The 21233-nt window shown below is 42.5% G+C and overlaps 1 protein-coding gene across 1 annotated transcript in view; it reads right to left on the reverse strand.

Annotated features, from left to right (window-relative positions):
- Positions 1-21233, reverse strand: part of LOC145343247 (homer protein homolog 1-like) — a 103891-nt gene that overhangs the window by 58692 nt on the left and 23966 nt on the right. Inside the window, exon 2 of the mRNA XM_080189346.1 lies at positions 8542-8698. Coding sequence (XP_080045472.1) covers positions 8542-8698 — 157 coding nt within the window. The remainder of the gene's footprint in view (positions 1-8541; positions 8699-21233) is intronic.

The following is a 21233-nucleotide window of genomic DNA, read 5'->3' on the forward strand; positions in this document are numbered from 1 at the left end:
GCCACAAACTACAACTTCAAAGGTTCATGTTTCAGTTTTCCCAATTATGGGGAAGGACAATGCAGAGTAGTTTGGTGGAATTTTCTCATCCTAACGAAACACTCTGCAATGGAGAAATGCACCAACTCCTACATTGCTAGGGAATAAAAGCTCCTTTAGCAATAATACTTTGAATATCCCATGAACTTTGTTCATCAACATACATAACCTGCTGAGTTTACTCATGTATGCCCATCTGCACATATTTGCTATTTTACTCATAGGTAAAACACTTTTTTGGAATTTAATGTTAATCCAAAGAATACACTGTGCAAACCTATATTTTGACTCAGTTAAGGCACCTCATCAACATATACCTTGATTAATCTGTTAACATGGCTGAGAAGCAGCACCTAACTAATCTGTTCAAGACAGGGAGCACACAGGGAAGGATGTCACTAGTCATCCTTCCAAAGCTTATTACTCAGACTGTTCATGAACTAGATAATTCAAAAAAATTGTACATGACTTAGTCATTCTTCTTTGTATATCCAAGAACCAAAAAGGTGATTTAAAAAAGGTACACAAATGGAGGGGCATGTGATGTGTTTCTGTATGATGTGGGAACTGGTGGACCCCAGGGTCCTTCCCAGTGACCACGTCTGTAGTAAGTGCAGGTTGCTGGAAGAGCTCCAGCTCAGGGTAAATGAGCTGGCCTCTGAGCTACAGACACTGAGGCTCATCAGGGGGAGAGAGGGTGACATTGTCAATGGGGTGCAAGTGACATCCACCCCCCCTAGACTGGCTAACTCTAAGGGTCAGGGACAAGAGGGGGCTGCTGAGAGGAGGAAGGGGGGGTGGGGAGAGGAGGCCTCAGCCTCTTAATCTGCATAACAGGTTTGAGGTTCTTGCTTCCAGGCTGGACGAGAACGAGGCAGGTGAGGTTGGTGAGCAAACTGCACACGGTACAGTGATGCAGCAGGACATAGGCAAAGAGAGGGGGAAAAGGAACGTAGTAGTGATTGGGGATAGTGGGGTGAAGGGTATTGACACTGTCCTTTGTCATAACGACAAAGTGCACAGAAGGGTGTGTTGTCTGCCTGGTGCTCGGGTACGGGATGTCGCAGCTGGGCTGCAGAGGAACCTGGAGTGGGAGGGTGAGAATCCGGTCATTGTGGTACATGTGGGTACCGGCGATGTAAGCAAAATGCAGACTGAGGATCTGGGGAGGGAGTATGAAAAGCTGGGAATGGTATTAAAAAGTAGAACCGACAAGGTGGTCATCTCTGGGCTACTGCCTGAACCAAGTGCAGACGGGTGTAGGGTTGACAGGATTAAGGAAGTGAATGGGTGGCTCAGGGATTGGTGTGGGAGGAATGGGTTTGAATTTATGGGGCATTGGCACCAGTATTGGGGTAGGTTGGACCTGTTCGGGCGGGGTGGGGTTGGTCTGAACCGTGCTGGGACCAGAGTGCTGGCGAATCGAGTAAACAGGACTTTAAACTAATTGGGGGGGGGGGGGGGGGGGGGGTTGTGCGAGGGTAGGTGATGTTGTGAGGTCTAAAGTTAAGGAGAGGGTACAGGTAAGGGAAGAGGCCGAGGATGTCCCAATAATAGAGGGAGTATGAGTATGGTTGGTGGCGTTACGGCAAATAGGGTCCAGGTGAAGGCTGGGATGAAGGCGCTCTGAATGCACGAAGCATTTGGAATAAAGTGGATGAGCTGGTGGCACAGATCGACACAAATGGATACGATCTGGTGGCCATTACAGAGACGTGGCTGCAGGGTGACAGGGACTGGGAGCTGAATGTACAGGGCTATCAAGTGTTTAGGAAGGATAGGCAGGAGGGAAAAGGGTGGGGGGGGGGCGTAGCTCTGCTGATTAAGGATAGCATCACGGTGGTAGCAAGGGATGATATTGGAGCCAAGGAGCAGAGGGTGGAATCGTTGTGGGTGGAGATTAGGAACAGCAAAGGGAGGAAGACGCTGGTGGGTGTCGTCTATAGGCCCCCGAATAATGATCTGGAGGTGGGGCGGGCGGTTAACGTGCAAATAAGTGCGGCGTGCAGGAATGGGACGGCCGTAGTTATGGGGGATTTCAATCTGCATATTGATTGGTCGACCCATGTTGGACACGGTGGGCTCGAGGAAGAGTTCTTGGAATGCTGCCGGGATAGTTTCCTGGAACAGTGTGTGTTGGAGCCGACGAGGGAGCGAGCTATGTTGGATCTCGTGCTATGTAATGAGGCGGGTAGAATTAGGGACCTTGCGGTGAAGGATCCTCTTGGGGAGAGTGATCATTGTATGGTGGAGTTTCTGGTGCAGATGGAGGAGGAGAAAGTGGGCTCCCGGACACGCGTCCTCTGTTTGAATAGAGGGGAGTACGGTAGGATGAGAGAAGAATTGGCGAATGTGGACTGGGGGAGCGCGTTGGAGGGAGGGTCTGCTGAGGAGCAGTGGAGGATCTTTAAGGAGATCTTTCTTGGTGCTCAGCGGAAATTTATTCCGATGGTCAAAAAGGATAGTAGGAAGAGGGGTAATAAGCCGTGGATAACGAAGGAGGTGAAGGAAAGTGTTAAATTAAAAGCGGAGGAATTTAGAGTAGCTAAGAGTAGTGGGCGAGAAGAGGATTGGGAGAGGTTTAAATGTCAACAAAGATTGACAAAGAAGTTGATAAAGAAGGGTAGGAGAAACTATGAAGCTGGGCTAGCGCTTAATATAAAGAAGGATAGCAAGAGTTTTTATAAATATATAAAAAGGAAGAGGCTGGCTAGGGTGAATGTTGGTCCTTTAGAGGATGAGAAAGGGGACCTAGTGGTAGGGGATGAGGATATGGCTAAGGTATTGAATAACTTTTTTGTTTCTGTCTTCACGGAGGACGACGTGAATAATTTGCCGGGTGTTAGCGATGGAAAGGTGGTAGGACTGGAGGGTCTTAATGACATTACTGTTACTAGAGAGGCGGTGCTCGACAGACTGGAGGGGCTGATTGTGGACAAGTCCACAGGACCGGATGGAATGCATCCAAGGGTTCTGAAAGAAATGGCGGAGGTGATAGTGGATGCCTTGGTGGTTATTTTCCAGACGTTGCTGGATTCCGGGGAAGTGCCGGATGATTGGAAAAAGGCTAACGTTACGCCGTTGTTTAAGAAGGGTGCCAGGCAAAAGGCAGGGAATTATAGGCCGGTTAGTTTAACGTCTGTGGTAAGTAAAATGTTAGAATCTGTCATTAAGGAGGAAATTGCGAGGCATCTTGAAGGGAATTGCTTGATAGAGCAGACGCAGCACGGTTTCATTAAAGGGAAGTCGTGTCTGACAAATTTACTGGAGTTCTATGAGGATGTGTCTAGGGCGGTGGATAGAGGAGAGCCGGTGGATGTGGTCTTTCCAGATTTTCAGAAGGCGTTTGACAAAGTACCTCACGAGAGGTTATTGCAGAAGGTCAGGGGACATGGAGTTGGGGGTAGGGTGTTAGCGTGGATAGAGGATTGGTTGTCAAATTGGAGGCAGAGAGTGGGGGTTAACGGGTGCTATTCGGATTGGCGGATGGTGACTAGTGGAGTGCCCCAGGGGTCGGTGCTGGGGCCTCAGCTTTTTACCATTTATATAGAGATGATCTGGAGGAGGGAACCGAGTGTAGGGTGTCGAAATTTGCTGATGACACCAAGATTGGTGGAACGGCAAATTGTGCGGAGGGTGTGGAGAGTCTGCAGAAGGATCTAGATAGGCTGGGCGAATGGGCCAGGAAATGGCAAATGGAATTTAATGTTGGCAAGTGTGAGGTGGTCCACTTTGGTAGGAAGAATGGTAGGAAGGACTATTACTTATGGGGCGAAAAACTGCAGCAGGCGACGGTGCAGAGGGACCTCGGGGTCCTTGCGCATGAGTCGCAAAAACCCAGCTTGCAGGTGCAGCAGGTGGTCAGGAAGGCGAATGGGATGCTGGCCTTCATAGCGAGGGGGATTGAATATAAAAGTAGGGAGGTCTTGCTGCAGCTGTATAGGGCATTGGTGAGGCCGCAGCTGGAGTACTGTGTGCAGTTTTGGGCGCCGCACCTGCGCAAAGATATTTTGGCCTTGGAGGGAGTGCAGAGGAGGTTTACTAGGCTGATGCCGGAGTTGAGGGGGTTGAGCTATGAGGAGAAGCTGAATAAACCGGGCTTGTACTCGTTAGAGTTTAGAAGAATGAGGGGAGATCTCATTGAGACGTATAAGATGATGAATGGGATGGATAGGATAGAGGTGGAGAGACTCTTCCCGCTCAAAAAAGACAGTAGGACTAGGGGGTACAGCCTCAAGATAAAAGGGGGGGCGGTTTAGAACGGAGTTGAGGAGGAACTTCTTCACTCAAAGGGTGGTGAATCTCTGGAATTCTCTGCCCGTTGAAGTGGTGGAGGCTGCCTCGCTAAATATTTTTAAGACGCGGGTTGATGGGTTTTTGATAAGAGAAGGGATTAAGGGTTATGGGGAGAAAGCGGGAAAGTGGAACTGAGCAGCGACAGATCAGCCATGATCTTATTGAATGGCGGGGCAGGCTCGAAGGGCTAGATGGCCTACTCCTGCTCCTATTTCTTATGCTCTTATGTTTATAAACTTGCATTGATATAGCTATTTATATGACCTTGGGACATACTAAGTGCTTCACAGCCAATAAGATAATACTGAAGTGTAGTGACTATGATTGTATAGGAAATATGGCAGCCAATTTATGCTTGGCAAGTTTCCACAAACTTCAATCTACTGATAACAAGACAATCTGTTTTAAACGATGTTGACTGAAGGATAATTATTGGCAAGGGCATCAGGAATAACTGCCCTGCTCTTTAAGTTAGGAAAGTTCTACATCCACTTAATCAACAGGACCTCTGGTTAATGTTGCATCCAACAGACAGCACCTCATGCCAGTAGTTCACAAGCACTGTGCTGTGGGGCACTTGTGTGCAAGTGTGCCAGAGCTGCTGGCACACCCATACACACCCTTGCATTAAACCACTTGAATTCCCCAACATGCACTGTGGTTAGCACTGCAGACTTATAGCTCCAGAGTCCTGGGTTCAATTTCTGGCTTGGGTCACTGCCTATGTGGATTTTGCACATTCTCCGTGTCTGCATGGGTTGCCTGCAGGTGCTCCGGCTTCCTCCCACAGTCCAAAGATACACAGGATCAGTGCATTGGCCATGATAAATTGACCCTTAATGTCCCAGGATGTGTAGATTGGCGGGATGGAGGTGTGGGGTGTTGGTGGGCCAGGTGGCTTCCTTCTGCACCGTGGGGTTTCTATGAACTATGACCACAAGACCCCTTCAATCAGGGATGCAGTCATGCCAATTGTTTCTTCCCACTCAAACGTTGACAGAAACTGGCTGCAGTTTAACGACAAGATAGTTTCTGTAGATTAGCTTGAATTTACTCATCTCTTCCTGTCTCTGTAGGTGGCACTTTGAAAGAGGAGATCATGTTGGGATGGGTAAAAAGCATCTGCTGATGGCTGTGCTGGGCCCACCAGTGCCTCTAACTCCAAAGGTTCACCAGAAATATCCACATCTGGAGATCTGGCTTTAGGGTCTTCTGGACCCAGAGTTGGACTTACATTTTAGGGGCACTATGTTCTCCTTTTTGCAAGTCCTCCAGTGATGTGGTGACCCAGCCATTAGTAAGGGCCTTGTCTTTGCCTGCCCAGTGCTGAAGCTGCCCCTGCGTTTGCTGGTTTCTCATTGGCTGCTGCTCACTCCTTCCAGATCAGTTGCCCAGGCCTCCTCACTCAGTCACGTCCTCTGGTTGATTGGCAAGCAGTGAGGCCAAAAACCATGCCAGTGCCTGATTGGCACTTGCACCTCCCAACTGTTCAGTGCTCATCTCTTGCTCACATAGCCAGGCATCAAGAACACAAATGGGGCCACTATTCAGAGCTCCCAGGCTCTGATTGTGTGGGGTTTGGAAATAGGAGGGTGACACCCAGAGGCTAGGCCCAAGGGTGAGGGGCTGGGAGGTGACTAGCAAGGAGAAGTCAGACAAAGCCAACATTTCTGGCTGGCTGCTGCCAGTAGTTTTATCTGGCCTCTGCTCTTGCCAAGCACCACCCACTTGACCTTTGGTCAAGTCGCCTTGCTGATCCCCAAATACCACCCAAATTCAGAGTTACCAGTCTCTGAATGGTGCTCCTATAATCATGCTGTGTTTCATTGAAAGTCTACCTCTGGATAGATCCACACTTCCTGCCAAATCACAGATCGAAGAGCTTAGCTGGTCACCCCTCTAGCTGTTTCTAACTCTTTGCAATCCAAAAACTCAATGGACAAGCGGCTGGTGCCCGAAGACTTTGACTTTGCAGGGTGCCTCAACTGATCTAGACCAGCTCAAGATAAGTGATAATGCAGGTTCATTTGGGTTATTTTCAAGCCAGTTTAAACCAAATTGTTGCTTCCCCCACCTGTCAGGTACCGTGCTTCCCCTGCTTGCATCCCAAGGGATCTGCTTTATTCCTGTTGCCATTGGAACCCCTTCCACACATCTGCTCCTTCCCCATGTCTAATACCTGATTAACCAAAGGTATCTGGCCAATCACAAACCTTTCGAAATCCTTCACTCAGTCAATGCAAGGACTATTTTCTCAATGTACTCACACCATGTCAATGTGATTTATCATAAAAGTTGATGTAAAGTTTTGAGCAATTGATTCAGCTGAAAAAGTGGGTATGTTGCAGAATTGTTTCATTGAAGTGTGCAGTGTAACTGAAAAGGTTGGGAACCACTGCCTCAATGCAGCACTCCCTTTGTGTTGCAGAGTGTCAATCTCAATTTTTGTGCTCCAGTTTAGAATTGCAATCAAATGCCTGATACTGTGCTGAAGAATTTTTTTAATATCTTAAAAAATCAGATGGGTTTAGAACTGGTTTGGCAACAAAGATAGCGCAAGTGCAAAATTGACTGGAGGCAGACAGAGTCAATGGAATTGTACATGAAATGATTTGAAAATTCTGCTACTATTCATGAAGTATATGGTACAGTGGGTCTGTAATAACAGGTCTATAACATGAAATTTATTTTTGATACAAAGTAGATAAGAGTGGAAAAAAGTGAATAACTATTTTCAAATATACTTGGACCATTTCAAAAGATAGGTGAATTTGCAAGTTGTGACAGATGAATTTTTATTTAAATATGGATAAGAAAAGGCAAAAAAGTGCGTGCAACATGAAAGGCTCTATTTTAGTAGGCCAATGAAAATCATAAGGTTTGACAAACAATTTTGGTAAGACAGTGAACAACAAAAACAACATGCTTTAAAATAATTCAAATGAATCAACTCGGAGGAAACTCAAAACAAAAATGTAGGTGTGAAAAGCATTGCTGCAAATTAAAATCTTTGAATCTGCTTGGTTTGCTCTAGGTGACCAAAAAAGTGTCAAGGAAAACTAGAGACGTAAAGCAATCCCTCAAAACATGAAACAGTTCTGTTTCGTGACCTCCATTGTTAGAAGTCAGAAAGGCATAGTATTAGAAGCAATCATATTTTGGCTGTGATGGTAACTGACTCAATATCAAAACATTGCCAATCACATACCGGGACTGATTTAGGAGGGCGTGACATTGCAGAAAGGTTCCATCTCAGAACATGGGGCAGTGAAGAGAAAAATGACCAAGATGATTCCAAGTCTTGGATGGATAAATTGTAAAGACGGATTCAGATTTAATATTTTATCACATAGGATCTCCAGTTTTTTTTTAAAGCACTCTTACTAATGTCAGGTTTTAAAAGCCAAACATCTTATAAGTTGTCTCTTCAACTAAAGTAAAACGGAGCAAAGAGCCAAGCTCTTCTCAAAAACTGGCCAACGTGCCTGATAACCATGAGGACTGGAGTCTATGTTGAGTGTGGTTGAAGTGTACATACTAGGTCTAACATCCAAATTAAAAAAAAGGAGGCAGAGCAGATATTTCTGTTATCACAGACTTTGTCTCAGACACTTTGAAGAGAAGGAGGGAGAATCCAGGATAAAGACAGACAAATACCAAGGAAAAGGCTGTTGTGTTATCTATCAGATAGATTGCTAATAGTAGCTGACCCTCTGAGGAAACCAACAAGAAATTAACTGAAATTCAGATTTGTCCTGGTATGATTATGACTGGGGAAGAAACGTCAGGCAAGCTGTGCTGCTGGAATTGGTTCAGAACTTGCTGAAAGACTGAGCAGGACAGTTTTTGAAGGATACTGTATGTTACAATGGGGCAAAATGGGGAGAAGTGAACCGTTGAAAGCTGCAAGTGACTTTGGATCCTTTCCTGAAAGATTGCATTTACTTTAGAGTACACTCCACAGAATTGCAATGTCATGTTAAACACAGATACATTTTCTGTAGTTTAAAGTATTAGGTGCCACTAAATGTTTAGTTGAGATCACTTTTAGTTTCTTGTTACAGTAAAGATCTTTAAAAACTTGAATGAATCACTTCACAAATGCCAGTCATTGGTAACCTAGCGGTTTCCACAGAAATGATAAGAATCAGAGACAGAAAAATAGATAGGAACCTTTTACGTGTTGTACTTTCATGCAGCTCTCACCTTTGACCCATCAAGGCTGATTATTCTGTACACATTGCGTGTATTGTCATAGAAGTAGGACACAGTCACAGCATGTTTGCTGGTGGGAACCCAGTTCTTCTTTGTGGTAGGGTCAATCTGGAAGACATGGGCTCGCGTGCTGAAGATGGGCTGCTCCCTGAGGGGGTAGAAAGTAAAAAAATTAGATCATAAAATTGCTTGTACACAATCAAACAGGATGGAGAAGTCAAATAGTTCAATTTAGTTTCATTTAGAAGCAAAATTATTGCACATGATTTTCCCAAATCAGTAACACCAACTATGTAATCTAAAGGCTGGATTGTTAAATATACAAATCCACCCTAGCAATCCCTCCTTCCCTTGCATTTGTACAGTAACTTTTTTCAACACCAATGCTTACAAATGCTCTGCTTTCACAATGTAAAAAATATTTCCTGACCAACATTGGGGAATAAAGGGAAGAGTAAAGAGAACAAAGAGGAAACAATCCAATTAGGACAAAATGCTGTCAAAAATTTCTGCATTTCCATCTAGAAGCAACAAAAATCCTGCAACTGGTTGGCAGTTAAACCTCAGTTGGATGAAATTTCTGACATTTTAGGGATTGATCTGCCAAGTCAAAATTAAATCCAAAAATCTGTTCACTGTCCAGGAGATCATTTATACTTAATTTGTTACACAAATGTCAATGCTTTAAATCAGAAAACCATACAATAGTAACAAATGGCAGCAATATAGAAAAGCTGTAATTACCAGAAATGCAGAATGAAACTCCAGAGGCCCAAACTTGTATCACAAAAGTTCTAAGATGATTGACAATATTTTGATTTCACACTTTACAAATTATACCAAACCTTGCAATACGGAAATGATCAGCCGTGACAATGCAGAGGAATTAAAAAGTTTCTGTTTATCAAATTACCACATACTGGAAATAATGCACAATAGTGCATTTGAAACTTGACTGATATTCTTGGGATAACAACATTATTTGAATGACTTAAAAAGGAGAAATTAGAGCGAGAGAAAGCTAGTGAGAAAATAGTAAGAATGTTCCTACGAGTATTTGAAAAGGAAAACAGTAACTGAAGTGTTGGTCCTCAAGAAAGTGAGAATGAGGAATTAATATTAGAAACTGAGGAAATAGCAGAAGTGTTGAACAGATTTGTCTCTTCTACAGTGAAGGCAAACAGAAAACACCCAAAAAATAATTGTAAATCAAGGAGGTCAACGGGGATGGGGCAGGGAGGGGAAAAAAAGACAAATTACTGGGGAAAAAAAAAGTGCTGAGAAAACTATTCTAACTAAAAAGATTGACAAGTTCCCAGGACCTGATGTTCTGCAAAGAGGCTACAGACATAGATTTATTGGATGCAATTTTCTAAAATTCCCTAGATTCCATTCAGCAAAAGAAGGTCGAAAGCAGGAAACTATAGGCCAGTTAGCCAAGGCGGCAATAGCAGGGCACTAGAAAACCTTAATGCAATCAGGCAGGGTCACAGTTTTGTGAAATCATGTTTGACTATTTTAATTAGAGTTCTTGGAGGAACTAAGAAATAATGAACACAAAGCGGGAACCTTGTACTGTACTTGGATTTCCAAGTGGCATTTGCCAAGTTGTCAAAGATTACCTCAAAAGAAGAACTCATGCTGTAGGGGTTAACATTAGCAGCAGAAAATAGGTTTAATGAGGACTTTTTTCAGGTTGACGAGCTATAACTAGCAAAGTGCCACAAGAATCATTGCTGGGCCTCAACTATTTACAATGTCAATGACTTAAATGAAGGGACCAAATGTGTGGTTGCTTTCCTAAAAAGAGGCCAAATGTATCGTTGAATGTGATGACAAAGCTATGTAGAAGTGGTTGCAAAGAGGACAATAAAGAGTCTGCAAAGAGATATGGGATAAGCAAATAGGCAAAAAAGTTTGCATGTGGTGTATAAAGTGAGGAAATATTAACATGCCCACTTTGGCAGTGAGAATAGAAAAGCTATATGCTATTTAATTGGAAAGAAATTGCAGAACTGAGGCAAAGAGGGATCTGGGTGTCCTGGTGTATGAACCAAGTTACAATGGAGGTGCAGCAAGTGATCGGGGAAGACCAATGGAATGTTGGCATTTATTGCCAGTTGAATGGAATATAAAAATAGCTACAGTTCAACAGGACATTGCTTTAATTATTCTTTATTGTAATCTGGGTGTTGGTGCAAGGCCAGCTTTTGTTACCCATTCCTAACTGCCCATGAACTGAATGGTTTGCTAGGCTGTTTCAGAAGGTAGATAAGATCACATTACTGTGGATGAGTCGTCACGTGGGTCAGATTTGCTTCCTAAAAAGGGCATTAGATGGGGTTTAACAATCTATATTAAAGTCACCATTTCCAAGCTTAACGATCAATTCCAGATTTTTATTGAATTTAACTTCCACCAGCTAGAGCATTAAACCTGGACCTCTGAATTATGAGTCCAGTGACGTAAACATAAGAACATAACATAAGAAATAGGAGTAGGCCATCTAGCCCCTCGAGCCTGCCCCACCATTCAATAAGATCATGGCTGATCTGAAGTGGCTCAGTTTCACTTTCCCGCTTTCTCCCCATAATCCTTAATCCCCTTGCCTACCAAAAACCTATCTACCTGCGTCTTAAATTTATTTAGTGAGGTAGCCTCCTCCACTTCAATGGACAGAGAATTCCAGAGATTCACCACTCTGAGTGAAGAAGTTCCTCCTCAACTCCGCTCTAAACTGTTCCTCCCTTATCTTGAGGCTGTGTCCTCTAGTCCTGCTGTCCTCTGAGCAGGAAGAACCTCTCCACCTCTACCCTATCCATCCCCATCATCTTATGGGTCTCAATAAGATCCCCCCTCATCCTTCTAAACTGCAACATGTACAAGCCCAGTCTATTCAGCCTCTCTTCATAGTTCAACCCCCTCAACTCCGGTATCAGCCTAGTGAACCTCCTCTGCACTCCCAAGGCCAAAATATCCTTGCACAAGTGTGGCGACCAAAACTGCACACAGTACTCCAGCTGCGGTCTCACCAGTGCCCTGTACCATTGCAGCAAGCCCTCCCTACTTATATATTCAATCCCCCTCGCTGTGAAGGCCAGCATCCCATTTGCCTTCCTGATCACCTGCTGCACCTGTAGGCTGGGTTTTTGCGACTCATGCACAAGGACCCCCAGGTCCCTCTGCACCGTAGCATGCTGCAGCTTTTCGCCCTTTAAGTAGTAGTCCCTCCTACTATTATTCCTGCCAAAGTGGATAACCTCACATTTGCCTCTACATTACCTCTACTTCATCTCCCCTCCTTATGAGGCAACACCTGGAGTACTGTGTACAATTTTGGTTTACCTACTGGAAAGGTAAAATTACATTAGCAGTTCAGAGAAGGTTCACTTGATAGATTCCTTGGGATGAAGGGGGTTTTCTTGAGGCAAGGTTGACCCCGTTTTCATTGGAGTTTAGAAAAAGGTGATCTTATTGGAGCATGCAAGATCCAAAAGAGACTTGACAGGGTGGAATTTTTTCTGCTTATGGGAGTATCTAAAGCTGGGAGAAATACTTTAGAGGTAAACAGATGAGAATTTTTTTCTCTTAAAGATTCATTGGTCGTGGAATTCTTTCTGCAAAGAGCAGTGGAGGCAGGGTCATTGAATATTTTTAGGACTGAGTTAGCAAGACTATTGATTAACAAGGGAGTCAAAGGTTATAGGGGGTAAACAGGCATGTAAGAGTTGAGACAATCAGATTAGCCACAATCTAATCAAGTGGTAGAGGAGGCTTGAGTGGGCCAAACGGTCTACTTTGTATGCATATCCACAGCTTTATTCCCCCCCTGAGGAAACATTCCAGTTACGTTGTCACATGCCACCACTACGTACAATGCATCATTCAACATTAATATCCTTTAAAATGCTGAATCAAAGAACTAAAACCTGAAGACATTACAATCACTTAGCCAGTCTATTTCAAAATAGAAGTGCTACTTGCCTTTCCCTTTCATTTCATGATGAAAATTACAGCTGGTTTTTAAAGAAAACTTGTAGCAAATGTGTTAAAAATGTAAAGAGGCTCAACTTGTCCTGGATGCATAAAAGTGATTGGTCAAAGTTACCAGGAATGGAAGCAAGCAGTTAACACCATATGTTGATCAATTAAACTAATGCAGCGTATGATTTCAATGAATTGCAATCAAAGCTTCTGAAAGTGCTCACAGAAACAAGTCCAGATGATGGGAAAAAAAAATCACATTTTAAGCTCAATTCATGAAAAAACCCCAGAAAAATCTTTAAACACATGTGGAGCATAATTTATCAATCCTACTTTCCTGCACCCTCTTCCAATTAGAAGATCAATTCCAGCTTCAAGTAAAAAGTTTAGAGCTACTTTCAATTAGTTTATTTTGATGTTCACACTTCAACAGCATCTTCCGATTCCATTTCAGCAAGTGGGAATTCTAAAGATTACCATCAGTGGAACTGAACTGCTTGATGCTTTAAGTAGACTTCATTAAACACAAATATTTCAACGTGAAAATGCAACAAAAGCAAGGTTTTGAAGCTCTACAAGAGGAGAAATGTTCAATTTAGAAGTCAGGGATGATGTGTCTACTGTTTAATAATCATTTAGCTGCAGGGGTTACCAAGAGAAAAAAAGAAAGCAAATGATTTGAGGGGGGTGGCTGGGCAGAAGGGCACAAGGGAAAGATAGGGACAAAAATGCAAAAAAGTTTTAAAATGCAGGATTAATTGAAGACCTGAAGAATAACTATATATTTGGTGCAATAACATATCCTACAAGATCTTTCTAACAACCCACATCAGCCAGCAATCCAACATATGGAGAGCTCTCCACTGGCAGATGGAGTGCATGTTGTAAAAAGATTATAATTCTCTATACACCAAAGAGTTAGAATGATCAATAAAGATGATTCTGGATTCCAATAATTGAACTTGAATGTTGCTGATAATAGCAGCTTCATTTTAAGGAATATGCATAGCATTTGACATTGATTAGATGCAAACTGCTTGCTTGAACACAATAGCTTTGTTGTATTTTGTACCTAAAGTAGAAATCTCAAGATTTGCTATTTCTTCCATTCAACAGTAACAATAACTCCTGCTAAATTAACAAGGATTAAAAATCTTGGTTTAAGCAACCTTTGGCCTATAAATCCAGATTAATATTGTTTTCAAAAGGAAACATTTGAAAAAAGCAAAATAAGATAGCCCAATCAAGTGAGCAAGGCAACAGTCACAGTAATCAAACTGTTTGCGATGGAAGAACAAATGGGATTAACCAAATTGACAGCTTTAGTTGACAAGACATAGGTGAGCAGACAGCTAAAGCTGAACCTGGGTTAACCTAGCCTCTGCAATACTACATAACAAATAAGGCTTTGTAAGGTTGCAAATAGTACAAGCAGCCACTGAATTTCTACATAAAATTTGCATATTAATTGGCAACTGCAGTAATTGCAACACTTAACCAAGCAATAAAATTAAGATTAGCATTTTAAATGACTACAGTACAAATTACAAGGTGCAAAGCACTATTGATAGTTAATTGTAATGGGGAGGGTGAAGAGAATAAGCCAATTTTTTTGCTCTCTCATCCCATGATAAAATGCTGTCCTATTCAACCCATCTACCTTACTAAAATTGCACCCAGCACTTGATACAAAGAAATTTAGTTTGCACACTCTTATTAGAAAGATGAGCAAAATGCAAGGGAAAAGCTGCTTTTTCTGTCCCAACTTAGAGAAAAAGATAACCAAATCAAAAATTGTTTACTGGCATAAGAAAGTTAAGAATCAATGGTACACCGAGTTCTTTAAGCTTCAACTTAAGCCTTTTGGACCTTGAGATTTCCCTGCTGTGTCAGTGTTGTATACTAGTATCCATATTCTGTCCACATATTATACGATGAACAGAACAGGAATGACCCGCTGAGATGTAGTCCTGATAATAGAATAAAAAAAACTTATAAAGGGCAATAAAGATAGATTTGAAGATTGAGTGATGGGACTGTAACTACTTTTGGCTGTTTGTTCTGTTATGGGATAGTCATTAAGAAACACTGTTGATACATGGTCTTGCAAAGATGATCATAGGCATGATTCTACTGGCCATCCATGCCCTGCTGCAGAACAGGACAGAATTTGATGCTCAAGTCTCATGTTCACGGTAACGAGGACCAGAAAATCCTGTCGGCATGAATATCAAAGATTCTGCATTGTTTTGTCATTGCTGACTTTTTCTGCTGAATGTGGAATCCCCATTGTTGTTGTGGCGATGAGCTCCCACACATGATAGATATCTAACTGCTAGAGGGCAGAAGGTAATACTCGCCAGCCCTTTCCATATTTCATGGAAGCAAAATACTGCAGATCCCAAAAACAGAAAATGCTGGAAAACTCAGGTCTAGCATCATCTGTGGAGTTAACATTTGAGTACAATATGAACAGTCATATTGGACTTGACATGTTAACTGTCCCTCTCTCCATAAGTGCTGCTGGACCTGTCACCCCTACCCCCCTCAGTTCTCTTCCAGTACTGAGTAACTCCATATTTTATATAACAGTTTATTCTTCTCCTTCGTTTCCTGCTGGGGAAAAACAATGGCAAGAACTACTACCTCACAGCGTCAGGAACCCAAGTTCGGTTCACTCTGCAAACTCCACACAGACATTCTCCCTGGGTCTACATGGGTTTCCTCCCAGTCCAAAGATGTGCAGGTGAGATGGGTTGGTCATGTTAAATTGCTCCTTTGTGTCAGGGAGACTAGCTAGGGTAAATGGGGTTATGGTGATAGTGCCTGGGTGGGATTGTGGTTGGTGCAGACTCAATGGGATGAATGGCCTCCTGCACTGTAGGATTCTATGATTCTTTCCTGTAGTGATTCCCATTCCAAATCTTGAGATGTTAGTATATTTCTCATACTAATTTGAACAAATTTTTTGATTGTTTAATCTTGTTTGCATGATCACTCCACACAACTTGCATACCCCAGAATTGGATGAATAACTGTTTACTGAGCTCTGATATTTCTGTTGCAATATCAAAAATCCTGTCAGAAATTTAAGAACCCGGTTTGCTTAGATGTTTTCTGCTGAATGTGGAATCCCCATTGTTGTTGTTGAGATGAACTCCCACACATGGTAGATATCTAACTGCTAGGGGATTTGATTACATAACCTAAAGCTATCTGTTGCTAGATCCTTGTTAGTGCTGCACACGGTGTATTCCAAATGCCATCTATTTTTCCTGTCAATTTTCCTGATAAAATGCTGACTCTGGGGGGAATAAAGTTAATAATTAAAACATGGTCCTCAATCGATGAGAACTGGATCCAAATACTAGCTTTAGCAGCATTAAAGGAAATGCAAGAATGCTCCAACAGAATGACTATCTGCCTTTCCAAGGGCAGCCCACAGGATAGAGAATTAACACTGAACTACCCAGTGGTAAGCAACAAAACCATAAATGCTGAAAGTTAATAGATTAAATCTTGCCAGACCAGGGCATCTTATGGGATGCATCATTAGATATTTTCCTGCATGCTTCAACACGAATACAATTTTGTGCCACAACTTGTTGCAGATACAAGCTGATAGTGATATAAAGAAACAGGAACATGAACGCAGAAATTTGAAGGAGTAGACCACTTGATCAAGCCTGCTCCAGCATTCAAGATCATGTCCAATGTGATTTTAACCTCAATTCCACATTCTCACCTACCCCTGACGACCTTTCACCCTATTCTGGTGAAGAACGAGGGAGAATTGGAGTCAAATTAAATATAAAATAAGAAAGATAGATTAGATCATGATAGAAAATTTTTTTTAAATTCAGATTTTTAAAATATCCAGAAACAATTTACTACAGAATGAAACACTAATTCAAGTTGTTCCATCTTTGGACTGGGGAGATTGCTTATGTAATGCCAGTTAATTAATAGGACACTTGTGGTTATTTACCAGCCTCAAAGTTTAATGGGCAATTAATGTGCAAGTGCAGCAAGTTATTTAAAAAAAACTTGCAGCTCCAGGAGAGATTTGTTAAGACTAGTAAGTGGCACAAACCAACAAGCTGCTGAGATCTGCAACTCAATGTACATCTTCTTTCAGGTTTACTGCTAATTTGCTCATTAGTAACAGATTGTGTTGTGCATGGACTTTATCTTCCTTTTGAGATAAAAAGTGTAATTGGTCAAGAATTACAATAAATTTTTCATTTCATGTGATGTTGGTACTTCTAGCTAAACCAGGATTTATTGCCCAACCTTAATCCGCTGCAGTCCATATTGTGCAGGTCACACCCATTTGGGATGCTTTTAGGGAGAGAGTCCTAACATGTTGACCCAGCAAGCAAGTGAAAAGGTTGAAATGCAATGAAAAAGGACAATTCTCCAATATATTCATAGAACACATTATATTCATATAAGCTACAATTGAATACAATGCACGTACACAAATATTTTAACAGCCAAGTTTTTCCAGAGGAGTAAATTCTGGACAGATTGCATTTTTGAAGATTTAGATATTAGTTTTAAGTTGAATGTTATCTACAATATGCAAATTGAGAAGCGATACAATATCTTTGAAGTAACTACATGAAAACTGGACAGATAAATAACAATTGAAATTTTGCTACTGAGAAACATGGCCCTAACTTCAGGTTCTCCAACAGCATACATGTTCATTTTGTTCAGCACAACACACAGCAACTTGAGACTGTTCACTGATTACATCATTTTTAATCTGAACATTAACTGTTGTGCTGTTAGCAGAGTTCCTTGGTTCTTGCTCAGAAAGTTTAGAACATTACTGCTCCATTGTATTGGCAACTGAAATGGATTTGTTCAAAAATTTCCATATGCCATTTTCTTTTTCAGTCAGTAAAAATGCTCATTTTCTCTATTACAACAGTGACTATACCCGGCTACAACAGGCTTGATATCCCAAGGTCATGAAAGTCAAAGACGAAAATGAATTGCAGATCCACCTTTTTGACCACATAATCCTGGATAGTTAATGTTTCTAGATTTTGGCTCTCACCAAATTCATTTCCTGTATAATTGTCCAAAGTTCACAGCTGGCTGCAAATTATGCTGCGCTCATGATGTTTATTTAGCACATAACCTGAACATCCCACATCACCTAATCTAACTCCCAATTTAAATTGGCTATTGGTGGGAAGGCCAGGGCAAATAATTTTATTCAAATAACCAGTTAAAGTCTATTATTGATTACAATGCTAATGCCCAAGAGTTAGTAATTAACTACTTCACACCAACTTTGCTGAGTAGAGAATTTGCAAAGTAAATCCCTGCTCTTTAGGTCAGATGCATCACACAGTGAAAGGTTATCAAAAATTGATAGGATAACTGATAGCAAAGACTTACAGCCAGCTGATTATCTGCAAGAAACCAATTCCTGTAATGCAGAAGGTTAGAAAAATCCAATACCTTAATACAGAATCAGGATACGAGGCATGCAAATTTAGAAATAGATTTCATTAAGTTTATGCTTCCAAAATCACTCAAACTTCATGTGTGCAAGACCAATTAAATATGGGAGAAACTCTGCAGGTACCCAAACTCAGTAAAATAATCAGTCTTCTTATAAACAAACTTGCTGATTACCCATTGTAGCCAAAACGGAAGACATTTTCTAATTTGCCATATTAAATAAAATTGGTCTGCAATAATAATGAATATTGATTGGTCGACCCATGTTGGACACGGTGGGCTCGAGGAGGAGTTCTTGGAATGCTGCCGGGATAGTTTCCTGGAACAGTGTGTGTTGGAGCCGACAAGGGAGAGAGCTATCTTGGATCTCGTGCTATGTAATGAGGCGGGTAGAATTAGGGACCTTGCAGTGAAGGATCCTCTTGGGGAGAGTGATCATTGTATGGAGGAGTTTCTGGTGCAGATGGAGGAGGAGAAAGTGGGTTCCCGGACACGCGTACTTTGTTTGAATAGAGGGGAGTACGGTAGGATGAGAGAAGAATTGGCGAATGTGGACTGGGGGAGCGTGTTGGAGGGAGGGTCTGCTGAGGAGCAGTGGAGGATCTTTAAGGAGATCTTTCTTGGTGCTCAGCGGAAATTTATTCCGATGGTCAAAAAGGACAGTAGGAGAAGAGGTAATAAGCCGTGGATAACGAAGGAGGTGAAGGAAAGTGTTAAATTAAAAGCGGAGAAATTTAGAGTAGCTAAGAGTAGTGGGCGAGAAGAGGATTGGGAGAGGTTTAAATGTCAACAAAGATTGACAAAGAAGTTGATAAAGAAGGGTAGGAGAAACTATGAAGCTGGGCTAGCGCTTAATATAAAAAAGGATAGCAAGAGTTTTTATAAATATATAAAAAGGAAGAGGCTGGCTAGGGTGAACGTTGGTCCTTTAGAGGATGAGAAAGGGGACCTAGTGGTAGGGGATGGGGATATGGCTAAGGTATTGAATATCTTTTTTGTTTGTCTTCACGGAGGAGGACGTGAATAATTTGCCGGGTGTTAGTGATGGAAAGGTGGTAGGACTGGAGGGTCTTAATGACATTACTGTTACTAGAGAGGCAGTGCTCGACAGACTGGAGGGGCTGATTGTGGACAAGTCGCCAGGACCGGATGGAATGCATCCAAGGGTTCTGAAAGAAATGGCGGAGGTGATAGTGGATGCCTTGGTGGTTATTTTCCAGACGTTGCTGGATTCCGGGGAAGTGCCGGAAGATTGGAAAATGGCTAATGTTACGCCGTTGTTTAAGAAGGGTGCCAGGCAAAAGGCGGGGAATTATAGGCCGGTTAGTTTAACGTCTGTGGTAGGTAAAATGTTAGAATCCGTCATTAAGGAGGAAATTGCGAGGCATCTTGAAGGGAATTGCTTGATAGAGCGGACGCAGCATGGTTTCATTAAAGGGAAGTCGTGTCTGACAAATTTACTGGAGTTCTATGAGGATGTGTCTAGGGCAGTGGATAGAGGAGAGCCGGTGGATGTGGTCTTTCTGGGTTTTCAGAAGGCGTTTCACAAAGTACCTCACAACAGGTTATTGCAGAAGGTCGAGGGACATGGAGTTGGGGGTAGGGTGTTAGCGTGGATAGAGGATTGGTTGTCAAATAGGAGGCAGAGAGTGGGGGTCAACGGGTGCTATTCGGATTGGCGGATGGTGACTAGTGGAGTGCCCCAGGGGTCGGTGCTGGGGCCTCAGCTTTTTACCGTTTATATAGATGATCTGGAGGAGGGAACCGAGTGTAGGGTGTCAAAATTTGCTGATGACACCAAGATTGGGGGAACGGCAAATTGCGCCGAGGGTGTGGGGAGTCTGCAGAAGGATCTAGATAGGCTGGGCAAATGGGCCAGGAAATGGCAAATGGAATTTAATGTTGGCAAGTGTGAGGTGGTCCACTTTGGTAGGAATAATGGTAGGAAGGACTATTACTTACGTGCCGAAAAACTGCAGCAGGCAACGGTGCAGAGGGACCTCGGGGTCCTTGTGCATGAGTCGCAAAAACCCAGCTTGCATGTGCAGCAGGTGGTCAGGAAGGCGAATGGGATGCTGGCCTTCATAGCAAGGGGGATTGAATATAAAAGTAGGGAGGTCTTGCTGCAGCTGTATAGGGCATTGGTGAGGCCACAGCTGGAGTACTGTGTGCAGTTTTGGGCGCCGCACCTGCGCAAAGATATTTTGGCCTTGGAGGGAGTGCAGAGGAGGTTTACTAGGCTGATACCGGAGTTGAGGGGGTTGAACTATGAGGAGAAGCTGAATAAACTAGGCTTGTACTCGTTGGAGTTTAGAAGAATGAGGGGAGATCTCATTGAGACGTATAAGATGATGAATGGGATGGGTAGGATAGAGGTGGAGAGACTCTTCCTGCTCAAAAAAGACAGTAGGACTAGGGGGTACAGCCTCAAGATAAGGGGGGGGGGGGGGGCGGTTTAGAACAGAGTTGAGGAGGAACTTCTTCACTCAAAGGGTGGTGAATCTCTGGAATTCTCTGCCCGTTGAAGTGGTGGAGGCTGCCTCGCTAAATATTTTTAAGACGCGGGTTGATGGGTTTTTGATAAGAGAGGGGATTAAGGGTTATGGGGAGAGGGCGGGAAGGTGGAACTGAGCCACGACAGATCAGCCATGATCTTATTGAATGGCGGGGCAGGCTCGAAGGGCTAGATGGCCTACTCCTGCTCCTATTTCTTATGTTCCTATGAATCACATATTAGACACAAGCATTAGGTTTTTGCCAGCAGGTTAAAATGGGACTCGAGACTGATCTAGTGCAGTTAGAGCAGTCAGGGCAGAATGACAGATTTCATATTCAGACAGAAGGCAGCATTAAATAAAAGCTATTGGAACTTCCAAAAAGACAGCCTGGATGAGGCAAGTCAAATTATTTTATTTAACTGTTGCTAGTTATCGTCTTCCAGTGTATGATTGAAATCCAAATATCACTTGGGATATGAAAGCTGTAAAGTTCACATTTGATTTAATTAATAATTAATTAGAAATAAGGATTACCTTTGCTTCTAAAAATATGCATAATAGCAATCATAATGCTCAAGGCTGTATTTGACTGGAATCAAATCATTTTGCAAGTTGAAGGTTTCATTACTCCATTTGTCTTAGTTTATTTTTTTATTTAAGAAATCACTAAATGTGTTGGCTTTTCATACTTGGAAATCTCCCACGCTATTTTTGGCTTGG

Source organism: Carcharhinus amblyrhynchos, chromosome 5, assembly GCF_965287045.1.
Source record: "Carcharhinus amblyrhynchos chromosome 5, sCarAmb.v2.hapA, whole genome shotgun sequence".
In the NCBI taxonomy this organism is placed as follows: domain Eukaryota; kingdom Metazoa; phylum Chordata; class Chondrichthyes; order Carcharhiniformes; family Carcharhinidae; genus Carcharhinus; species Carcharhinus amblyrhynchos.